Source organism: Sabethes cyaneus, chromosome 1 (genome assembly GCF_943734655.1).
Source record: "Sabethes cyaneus chromosome 1, idSabCyanKW18_F2, whole genome shotgun sequence".
Classification (NCBI taxonomy): domain Eukaryota; kingdom Metazoa; phylum Arthropoda; class Insecta; order Diptera; family Culicidae; genus Sabethes; species Sabethes cyaneus.
The window spans coordinates 10178022-10189222 of NC_071353.1; the positions used below are offsets into that span (position 1 = coordinate 10178022).

At 39.0% G+C, this 11201-nt stretch overlaps 2 protein-coding genes across 5 annotated transcripts; both read left to right on the top strand.

Annotated features, from left to right (window-relative positions):
- The first annotated feature begins 119 nt into the window (after positions 1–119).
- Positions 120–2771, top strand: LOC128740612 (sphingosine-1-phosphate lyase). Of its 4 annotated transcripts, none has more exons than XM_053836174.1 (7): positions 120–352; positions 406–514; positions 609–764; positions 1029–1891; positions 1957–2195; positions 2261–2407; positions 2469–2771. In XM_053836174.1, exons 3-7 carry the CDS (start codon positions 620–622, stop codon positions 2695–2697), a joined length of 1623 nt encoding a protein of 540 aa, XP_053692149.1. In that variant the 5' UTR covers positions 120–352; positions 406–514; positions 609–619; the 3' UTR covers positions 2698–2771. The 4 variants fall into 4 exon arrangements, with proteins under 4 accessions (XP_053692149.1, XP_053692156.1, XP_053692164.1 ...); XM_053836181.1 differs by having other exon boundaries at positions 406–481; XM_053836189.1 differs by lacking the exon at positions 406–514 and having other exon boundaries at positions 120–361.
- A 5827-nt stretch (positions 2772–8598) lies between these two features.
- LOC128737363 (juvenile hormone esterase-like) lies at positions 8599–10333 on the top strand. Its single transcript, XM_053831989.1, has 2 exons — positions 8599–10088; positions 10147–10333. Exons 1-2 carry the CDS (start codon positions 8599–8601, stop codon positions 10331–10333), a joined length of 1677 nt encoding a protein of 558 aa, XP_053687964.1.
- Positions 10334–11201: the final 868 nt, after the last annotated feature.

Here is an 11201-nt window from a genome sequence, read left to right on the forward strand (position 1 = left end):
ATGATTCTAAACTAACAACAAAAATCAACTTCCTCACCTTGATATTGATTCGCATTGAGTGAGCCACCAACTACTATCAAACAAGGAACAACGAACAACAAAACCAAATATTCTTCATTAATGTTTTGTCTTTCTTTGTGTGAAAACCGTGAAAATTCTACGGATCGGTTTATCTGTAGATTAGACAATTTGGATGGTATGAATTGTAAGGTAGTTCTACAAATTTAGACATCTCGCCCCAGAGTCACCAGGGGTTCTGACGAAAGAACGGAGGCCGACAGTAGAATCATTCACCACTTAACGGAAACAATCTACTAGGCCCGCAAAGTCTTGCTATACATCACAATCTAAGGTAATCAAGGTAATGCAATAATGAATCAGAAAAATATCTTTGTTACGTTTCAGACGTTAAGTTGTTATGCTCACGAACCGTTGACAACTGAAAAGCGCATTTCGTGACTGTGTGAACCGTGGATAATCGGTAATCAAGTCTTGTTATCAGTAGCCAAGCGGGGTATCTTATCAACAGCTCATATTTTGTTGCCCATTTCTATTTCTGGGTGACTTGCTTCAATTGGGTTACGCATTTAACGATCACTTCTCCACAGGTACACATATAATGTTGCTTAAAACACATCTAGATTTAATCACCGGTCCGGTGGATCGTGCCCTAGCGGGAAAGGCACCCTGGCAGATTGTGGCCATAACAACAACCACTGTTCTTAGTGCCGTCTGGTTGTGGGAGCTGCTCAGTGAGGACGAAAGTAAGTGCGCAAAAATAGATGGTGAATGAGGATGGGTGCTCGAAAGTTGATTTTTGGTTTATATTCTGTTGATTATCGATATGGTTATCATATCAAGCTATTGTATAATAACTACTGTATTGTTTGAACGGCTGACTTTCTAAAACAGTTTTATGTTGTTGAAGTTGGTGTCATATCTGTTTCAGTTGTCTGTTTTAATGTATCGCAACCGTACTGAAACGACTAAAAGATGATCATAACGTGTGCCTTTCAATACAACCGTAGGTCTCTATTCCCGCATCCGGCGTCGCTTTTTCAAAATTGCCCGCAAGCTACCGGCAGTGCAGCGGAAGATTGATGGGGAAATTAAAAAAATCAACGACGGTTTCGTACGAGAAGCTTCCCAGTATGGGAAGTTCACCACCGTTCTACCACAGGACGGCCTAACTGACGAGCAGATATTGCAAAAGGTAGACGATTATCTGGCGCTTGGTCACTACAAATGGAAGGAGGGCTTTATATCTGGTGCCGTTTACTACTATAACCCGAAGCTAGTGAAACTTGTTACCGATGTGTACGGAAAGGCTTCCTATACCAACCCACTCCATGCGGATGTTTTTCCTGGCATTTGTAAGATGGAAGCCGAAGTGGTTCGAATGACAGCTACTCTGTTCAGTGGGGGAAGTAATGCCTGCGGAACGATGACAACCGGTGGGACGGAATCCATCATGATGGCTTGTAAGGCTTATCGAGACTACGGTCGAAGTGTGAAGGGTATTACGAAGCCCAACATTGTACTGCCAAAGACAGCGCATACGGCGTTCGATAAATCAGCCAAGTACTTTGGAATGTACACTAAAACGGTTCCGGTGAATCGAGAAACCACCGAAGTAGATCTAAGGGCTATGGAACGCGCTATTAACCGTAATACGGTAATGCTAGTTGGTTCCGCTCCGAACTACCCGTATGGAACTATGGATGATATTGTGGCGATTGCCAAGCTGGGCAAGAAATACAATATTCCAGTTCATGTGGATGCTTGCTTGGGAGGTTTTCTGATTATCTTCATGAAACGCGCTGGATATCAGATTAAACCGTTCGACTTCAGCGTGGACGGAGTTACTAGTATTTCGGCAGATACCCACAAGGTACCTGTGTTATTGGATGTATAAAAGCAGGTGAATTCACGGATCAAAACTTTTTTTTTCTACAGTACGGTTTCACGCCGAAGGGATCGTCGGTTATTTTATATTCGGATAAAATCTACCGACATCATCAGTACACAGTAACAACGGAGTGGCCTGGCGGCGTGTACGGTTCACCCACTGTGAATGGATCTCGCGCCGGTGGTATCATTGCAGCGACCTGGGCGACGATGATGAACTTCGGACTTGACGGTTACGTGGAATCGACTAAACGAATTATCGACACCACTCGCTATATTGAACAACAGTGAGTTGTTAGATAATTTTGATTGCGATAGGTTGATAAAATTTAAGCTATGTAATCATCCACAGGCTTCGTAAAATTTCTAATATATACCTCTTTGGAACTCCGGCTACCAGTGTGATAGCAATTGGTTCGAAGGACTTCGACATTTACCGTTTGTCGTCTGAATTGAATGCGCTCGGCTGGAACTTGAACAGTTTGCAGTTTCCATCCGGGTAGGTTACAGCTGGATTATGGTCTAAATAACGTATTATTGTATTACCGGTTTTTTTTAAGGATTCACATATGCGTGACATATATGCACACTCAAGATGGCATAGCGGACAAATTCGTGAACGACGTTCAATCCAAAGTAGCGCTTATTATGCAGAATCCCGAAAAACCAGTGGAAGGAAAGATGGCTATCTACGGAGTGGCCCAGGCTGTGCCCGATCGCGAGGTAATTGGGGATTTCACCAAATGTTTCATCGACTCGATGTACTATACTGTAGAAGAAAGCAAGTAATATTAACTTGGGCGGGTTTTACTTTATTATAAAAAGCGGACTGAAAAGAGAAAATATACATACTCGTTGACAGCTTTTCATTTGGGATTATTTTCGTAGGACTACGAAGGTTTTGTATCACTTCAGTTTATAATGCTAGTTTCTGTGTTGGTTGCGGAACGTCACTGTGCCGACTGCTCTTAGTAGAAGAAAGCACAGTTCGATAATTGCTCCATATTAGAGCAATAAATCTATCAAAATTACTATGTATAAGCTATAAAAATTCGGATTCCAAGCGCATTCTTTCCATTCAGATATGGGATCCTAATATGATCCAACCGACCAGCGCTGCCAGACTTTGCTGAAGAAAAATCTGTAGTTTTATCACCAAACCGGGTACTCTTTCGTGCAAAATTTTATCAAATTTTGAATCAAATTTCAGTTCAAATAAAAATTTAACTAAAATTTGTTCTTTATTGGTAGGTTTGCTACTATTGTTTGTTCGTTTTGTTGAAAAAATAAATTAATTTCGATATGCACTGCCTGTTTTCTAATTTATCTAGAATTTCTTTTAGCACGGATAAACTCCGCTTCTTTCCGCCTAAATGTGTAATCACTCTTTATCACATTTGTCTTTGATTGTCTTTGAAAGAAATTAGTGCTTTTTTTAATTAAATCATTTCATGTACACATTTGAGATTCGATTGATCTTTCATCATTCGCCTTTCATATATGTTTTTCCGTCATTCATTTGTCTGTTCGCTCGGTGGTTTGCTTTTTTAACATATGCCTTTCATTTTTACGTTGTTTTTTCGGTTTCTTTCCAGCGATTTGGTGTTTTTATTGTCTTTTCTTCCGTTTTTATTACTCTCGATGGCATCTTTTTGTTCCCGTTTGAAGCCTGTTTTAGCATTTCTCGTCGCTGTTTTACTGTCGATTATTGTCTCTTCATAGTCTGTTCTGCAACTATTTCTAGTCCTTTCGTCGTTTTTTTTATTTTCTCTCTTTACATTTTTTGTCACTTCTTTGGCGTTTTTTTCATCGTATTTTTCTCATCTTGCGTCCTTTATTTTCATCAACCTTACGCCTACTTGTCATCACTTTTTCATCGTTTATTTGCGCCGTTCTTAGGTCGATTTTTCGATATCTTTTTGTTATGTTTTCGATGCGTATTTGCCGTATTTTTGGTATCTGTCATATTTTTTCTCCTTGTCATGGCTTTTTCATCAGTTTTACATCATATTTTCGTCGTCTGATCGTCAGGTGTTGATCCCTGTTTCTGCATTTTTCAACGGCTTTTTACCGTTTATGTCGTCCCTTGTGTTGTCGTTTTGGTACCATCATTTTGTAGATTTTTCTTCGTGTTTTTTGGTCATCTTTTCTTCGTTTTATGTTGACGTTTTGCCTTTTTTGTTGTCTTTTTATTACCTTTCCTATCGTCCCGTTTGTTGTCAAGACAACCAAAACTGTCACAGAAGACGATCATTAAGACTGTCGCAGTCTTTTAAGTCAACATCGTTCTGATATATAAAAAGGCAACCAATATGTTTTTTTTCACTATCGTTTTGTCGTTCTTTCGTCGTCAGCTCTTAATTTATTGCTTTTTTGCATATTTTGTCGCTTTTGACACTTTTTGGACGATTTTTTGTCGTATTTTTTGTATTAGCAGTGTTTTTGTTGATGATTTTTTACCTTTTTTGGGGCTCTCTTTCGTATATTCGTAATTTTCCTTCGATTTTTTTGCATGTTTTGTCGTGTTGTCACGCTTTTTGAATGTCTTTTTGTCGCTGTTATTTCTGCCATTTTTCGAACTGCGTTTTTGGCATTTTTCGTCGACTTTTTTATGCCGTGTTTTGATGTTTTTGTGGTCTTTTCTGTTGCCGTATTGATGTCTTTTCGTCGTCATTTTGGCGTTTTTTTAAATCATCTTTTCATTGTCTTTTTCACCTTTTTACGTTGGTTTGTTTGTTTATAAGACAACAAAAATGTTGTCTTTTTACTGTCTTTTCATCATGCTTTCGTCATCTTTCTGTATGTTCGCAGTCCGTTTTGCATGTTTTGTTGCCTTTTAACGCTTTTTAAACGCCCTATTGTGGTCTTTTTTTGTTTTTGTTGTCCCTGTTTTACCGTCTTTTCGTCATCTTTCCATCTCCTTTTCGCTGCCTCTTCATCATATTTTCTAAGATGACGAAAATATGATGAAGAGGTGGCGAAAAGGAGATAAAAAGATTGTTGTCTTCGATACTTTTTCGCCGTCTGTTATTTTTGCAACGTTTTTCGCCGTCTTTTGTTATTTTTTTGTTGCACTTACTTCGTTCTGTTTGCATTTTTGTGATATCTGTCATTTTTCTTGTTATCTTTATGTCGTACTTTTGCGCATTTTTGTTCCTTTAGCAGTTTTTGTTTTTTTTTGTTGCAGTTAAGGCGTCTTTTCGTTTTTCTGTCCTATATTTTTTCGCTGTGTTTTTGCATGGTTTGTCTCGTTTTTCTGTGCTTTTTAAACGTTTTGTTGTCGTGTTATTTTTTATCCCTGTTTTGACGTCTTTTCGTCGTCTGCGTTTCCGTCGTATTTTCCTCGTCTGTCTGTTTGTCGTTTTTTGACCTTTTGGCTAATTTTGGCCGAAAAAGCGATTAAATTTCAGCGGCTTTTTGCCTTTTGCGTCATTTTTATCACTGTTTTGGCGTCTTTTCGACGTCATTCTGTCGATTGCTTGTTGTTTTTTTTTGTTATCTTTTCAATGTTGTCGTCGTTCCGCCGTTTTTTTGTAGTCTTTTCGTTACTTTTAGGCCATATATTCGTCGGTCTGTTTTATGTGTTTTGTCGCATTTTTGAAGCCTTTAATCGTCTTTTGTTGCTTTTTACCGTCATTTTATTGTCTCTTCATCGCTTTTTCTGCATCTTTTTATAGACATTTGGTTGTTTTTATTGTCGTTTTTTGCTGCTGCTCTGGCGTTTTGTTCGTCATGTTTTCATCGTATTTTAGCCCTCTTTATTTTTAACTTTGTCTTTTCGCCTACTCGTCATTATCTTTTCATCTTCTTTTCGATACCTTTTCGCCGTCTTTTTTCATATTTCTATTGTATTTTCATAATCTATTTGCCACTATTTTTACGCATTTTCGTCAGATTTTGTCATATTTTTGTCGCTGTTTTTTTGTAGGCTTCTTTTCGTCTTCGGCGTTGAGCCTTTTCGTCGTATTTTTGTCAGATTTTTGTGGTATTTGTCTTTTGTGTCGTGTGTTTTTTGTTATTTATATTTTTATTTTGGTGTCTTTTTGTTGCTGTTAAGGTGTCTTTTCGTCGGCATTGTGTAGTTTTCTGTCACTGTGTTTTTTGCATGGTTTGTCTCTTTTTTTTCTATGCTTTTTAAACGTTTTGCTGTCGTGTTATTTTTTTATCCTTGTTTTGACTTCTTTTCGTCGTCTGCATTGAATGTTTGTGATCTTTGTCTGCGTCGTCTGGTTGTCGTTTTTTGACCATTTGACTAAATGCGTCATTTTTGCACGGTTTTGGTGTCTTTTAGACGTCATTCTGTCAAATGCCTTTTATTTTGTTTGTTATCTTTTCATTGTTGTCGTTCCGCCGTTTTTTTGTAGTCTTTTCGTTACTTTTTGACGCATTTTTGAAACCTTGAATCGTCTTTTGTTGCTTTTGACCGTCATTTTATTGTCTCTTCATAGCTTTTTCTGCATCTATTTATAGACATTTGGTCGTTTTTTACTGCTGCTCTGGCGTCTTGTTCGTCATCGTACTCGTATCTTTCCATTTTCTTTTCGATAACTTTTCGCCGTCTTTTTGTCATCGTCTTTTTTCTATCGTATTTTCATGGCCTATTTGCCATTATTTCGTATTTTCGTCCTGTTTGTTGTATTTTTGATGTTTTGGCATTTTTGTCGTTTTGGCTTCCTTTCGTCATTTTATTGTCTTTGGCGTCGAGTTTGTTATCTGTCTGTGGTATTTGTCATTTTTGTCGTGTGTTTTTTGTTATTTATATTTTTATTTTGATGTCTTCTCATTGTACTTTCGCGATCATTTCATCGGTTCTTTGTCTCTTTTCAGTGATTTATTGTCATGTTTTATACTCTTTTATGGTGTTTTCGATTGGTCGCTTTTTATCGTCTTCCGCCTTTGGCGTAGGACTACGTCTTATCGGAGGGTATTATTCTATAATTTAGATTATAGTCACCGATCGACTCATAATATGTAGATGTATTATAATTTTCTTTTCCAATTTCTAATTAATAAAAATTAACGAAAAGTTTCACGGTCAACTAACCCTATACATTTTCTTCATGATCACCGTGCTTCATAGGCTGGGACAACTGGTAAATATACCATCTGTTTAGTGCGATTTCGATTACTTTACTTTCAAAGATTCTTTACGACGATTGAACCTAGCCCAATTGTATGTCTGCTTGGGAAGTACGCCAGAAAAAGTGATAAAGTCTCCTCTACCATCAAAATATCTTATGACCGCGACTAAAACTAGATGAATTTGATGTCTGTGTCGGGGAAGTGAGCGACAATAAGTAACAAAAGTCCCTGAAAATGCGTGGTGGCTACAGTTTGATTCCAAACTTGACAGACAATATATGAAAATAGAGCTTGCATTGAATCTATCAAAAGTAGGTAATAATTGGAAAACCACATTTTAGACCATCTTGAATGCAGATTTCACACAAAGCGAATTGTGTTTCATCCAGGGATGGAAAATCAGTGAATCTTGTTTAGCTTTAATCACTAGTTCTCTTATTCCCTTAATGTTCTCTTACCAATTCTCAGAAGTCGATTACAGTGTTAGATCCTAACTAACGCAGGAACTGTGTAACCTATTAACGCATATTGTTTGTATTGAGATTCACGCACTATACACAACCGATCGTCTGTATTTGTTATATTTCTCATCGCAATCAGGCAATGAACATGATCTGATACGAGGTTTGTCATAATCTGTACAGATCGCGATTTGTCGGTTACAAGTACGTTACTGATCGCTCATATTCGCTTCATATTTCCATCTCTTGTTCCATCATTTAAAATATTTAAAAGGTGGTTGTTTAATATTATTAAAGCTTTCGTTCAACCGGCCCACTCTGTAATAATCATCAGCTTCACTGATGATCAACCTGTAAATTTCGAAAACCGGCCAGTACTGATTCCTAAAAAAGTTCAGCTGTTCACCAATGACCCAATCGATTATGTTATTTTTTAACATAATACATTTTATATCATAAATCATCATCATCATCATAAATATTACAATTTAGTTTTACCATTGTTTCATCCTCATACATTGCCGGTCAAAAATGCAATCTTTACATTCTCGTAGAATTCTTGCCTCTGAATAGAAGATTCTACAATAGATTTGGCATTCACAAATAAACTCTAGGTGAAATCGCTTACAGTTTTGTGCTTGTCCTGTAATGGCCTTACTTTATGTTATTTGAACCAACAAGTGTCCGCCTTTTGTTTGACTACAAATTCAATTTTCACCAGATTGTGAGACAAGTTCACCTTCTTTAATGTCTAAGAACGTTGTTTGAAACTAAATATTTAGTTTAGTTTAGTTTTCCAATGATTTCACATTCACACTCTTTACATTTAGAGTTCCTTGTAGCATTTGATCAATAAAACTCGTAAATGCAAACATATCCAGGGCAAAGAAAATACGCTACATTTTTGATCCAGGAAGTTGAAATGTTTCTGCGTCCCCGTGCGAAGCGATCTGGAAGAAAGATACGGCAAAGATCCGTTTCATTTTACTATCTCGTATCAATGAACCAACAACAGCAGTTGCGTCTGTTTTCAATAAAAAGAAAAATTTCCCTTGTTCGTCATAAAACTAATCTAATCAAAATTCTAGTACATAAAATGTTTCAACTCCGGCTGTCTACGGTTCAGTCTACGGTGAGGTGGTTAACAATGTACGCTGCTGCTGTACCTCTTTTTCTCGCCATTTTCGCGCGTTTTGTGCAAGCCGGAGATGGTCCTGTCATCAGCACTCCTTCCGGTGTCGTTCAAGGCACGGAAGAATCCTGTGGTTTGTTCTGCACATACTACTCTTTCAAAGGAATCCCGTATGCTCAACCTCCGGTTGGACAACTGCGCTTTCGTAATCCGGTGCCCCATCCCGGTTGGGACGGAGTTCGCGACGGCAGTCTCCATGGTTCCGTGTGCCCACAAGCCGGTCTGCTGCCCGGAGAGGTTATCGGGGATGAGGATTGTTTGTTTTTGAACGTATACAGCAAGAGCTTAATCGGATTGCGTCCGGTAATGTTTTGGATTCATGGTGGAGCATTCAGTATCGGTTCTGGAAACGATGATCAATTTAATGCACAGAAAATCGTTCTGGAGGATGTGCTATTGGTGACTATCAACTACCGGTTGGGAACGCTCGGATTCTTGAGCACTGGAGATCAGTACGCACAAGGAAATTGGGGTTTGAAAGACTGCATCGAGGCTCTTCGTTGGGTACAACGGAATATTGTTGCTTTCGGAGGAGATCCGAATAAAGTTACTATTACCGGAAATTCAGCTGGAGCTGTCTTAGTTCATTTCATATACATGTCTGGTATGGCGGACGGTTTATTTCACCAAGCAATTGCTCAAAGTGGAACCGGACTTACCCCGTTCGCTTTTCAGACTAATCCAAAATTCTATGCTGACAGACTTGCGGCTAACCTGCAGTTATCAACTGATAGTGCAACCTACATTGAAGAACTTAGAAACTTGCCGGCAAACAGTTTGGTTCCTTTCCAATATGTTGTAGCAACGATTCCAGTACCCAGATATTTGCGCCCTTTGGATTTTGTTCCATCAGCAGAGCCAGAAAACTCACCGGAAGAAAGAGCACTGACAGACAAACCAATGAATCTAATGCGGAGTCGTGATAGTCGTGTTCCACTCATGATGGGCTACAACGACATTGAGGGTTCATTTTTCACCACTGTCGAGCTGTTGGTCGATCCAACGGTTTGGAGTCAGTTCAATTCCAACCCAGGTCTGTTGGTCCCGCAGTTCTGGAATATCGCAACAGGTACGACAACGTCCACAAGTGTCATAAATGCCTTCCAGCAGTACTACTTCCATGGTCAATCTATTGGGCCATTGGTGGAATTCGAGTGGGCACAATACTACGGGGATCACATGTTTCTGTTCCCGATTGATTATGCTGCTCGCTTTTATGCCGACCATCAGACATCGGTGTACTACTATCAGTTCTCGTACGACGGAGATTTAAATCTGATCAAGCAGATGCTGCAAATTACCCACCCTGGTGCGATTCATACCGATGAGCTGCCCTATCTGTTTGAAATGGCTACTCAACTGGGTATTACTATTTCACCAACCAGTCATGCCTTGACTGTGAGCAATCGAATGGTTCGGATGTGGACAAATTTTCTAAAATACGGGTGACTTGGTTAACTTCGTTGGTTTTAGTGTCACTGATTGATACGTTTTTCGTTTTAGAAATCCAACACCTGAGGAAGATTTACTGCTACAGAATATCATTTGGCCAACTATTTCGGCAGGTTCGAGCAATCCAACTATACTTGACATCGGATATAATTTGATAGTTGGGGATGTTTCCTCATTGGGCAGACTATCCATGTGGCACAATCTACAGACGTCCTATGCTAATAACCCTTTTCTCTGATTAATAGTCTCTTGGTTCTGAAAAATAATTTAAACATCAGCTATTTTTTGTCTCCGAAGTCCTATTCAAAAGCAAAATCAAAATACCATGTGGACATTGGTATTTTGATGTGGGACTACATCTTTAGTATAGGTTGTGTAAAAATAACATAAAATAATAAAATAAAAGATTTTAAATGCTTATTACAACAACAAGCAACACATTCAAATTTCACTTCAGTGGTCACGAGAATGAAATAATTCCCAAATCCCAAATCCGTCTGATCGAGCCATCTAGCACGGTGGGCCGCACCATTCCTGGTGCCGGTTGGGTTCTTATAGAAAATAGACCTCTCTACTTTTGGCTGTGAAGTCTGTCGATAAAGAAGGACGAAGGCTCGAGAGGACCTATGAGGAGCACACGAGAAGAAAATTCAAGGCTCTAGCTCCCAGATCGATCATGTCGACACTTTTTGGATGTCCTCAATGTACGGTCTTTCGGGAATCTTATCAACTTTGACCACTATCTCGCCGTAAGAGTCGTGCAAGCTTATCGAAATCGGCGAAGACTCGCACTGAGAGGACGCTGCGTTTCAACGTTTCAGACAGCAGCGGAATACATCAGACATCAAAGAATGACAGATTAGACGAACCAGGCAAAAAAAGACTAGACTTGCTGGAAAAAGAACGCACTGTCTAAAATATTGTGAGTAGGAGGAGCACGTGTGCAAAGGGGAGATTCGTCAGCAACGACATAAGGAATATCTACAAAACGTTGATGAAGTGCCATGTATGTGATGTGCAACGATAGCGCAGGCAACCTCCGTACCGACAAAACAGCAAGCAGCCAGGTAGAAGCTAGGTGGCAGCATCACTTCCAGATGCTGTTA

What these genes read in the sequence shown, in the direction of transcription:
- LOC128740612 (XM_053836189.1), top strand. Translation starts at nt 620, where the DNA reads ATGTTGCTTAAAACACATCTAGATTTAATCACCGGTCCGGTGGATCGT. An exon ending in TTTCGGCAGATACCCACAAG is followed by an intron (nt 1,892 to 1,956) that starts GTACCTGTGTTA and finishes TTTTTTCTACAG; the next exon opens with TACGGTTTCACGCCGAAGGG. An exon ending in ACTCGCTATATTGAACAACA is followed by an intron (nt 2,196 to 2,260) that starts GTGAGTTGTTAG and finishes AATCATCCACAG; the next exon opens with GCTTCGTAAAATTTCTAATA.
- LOC128737363 (XM_053831989.1), top strand. Translation starts at nt 8,599, where the DNA reads ATGTACGCTGCTGCTGTACCTCTTTTTCTCGCCATTTTCGCGCGTTTT. An exon ending in ACAAATTTTCTAAAATACGG is followed by an intron (nt 10,089 to 10,146) that starts GTGACTTGGTTA and finishes TTTTCGTTTTAG; the next exon opens with AAATCCAACACCTGAGGAAG.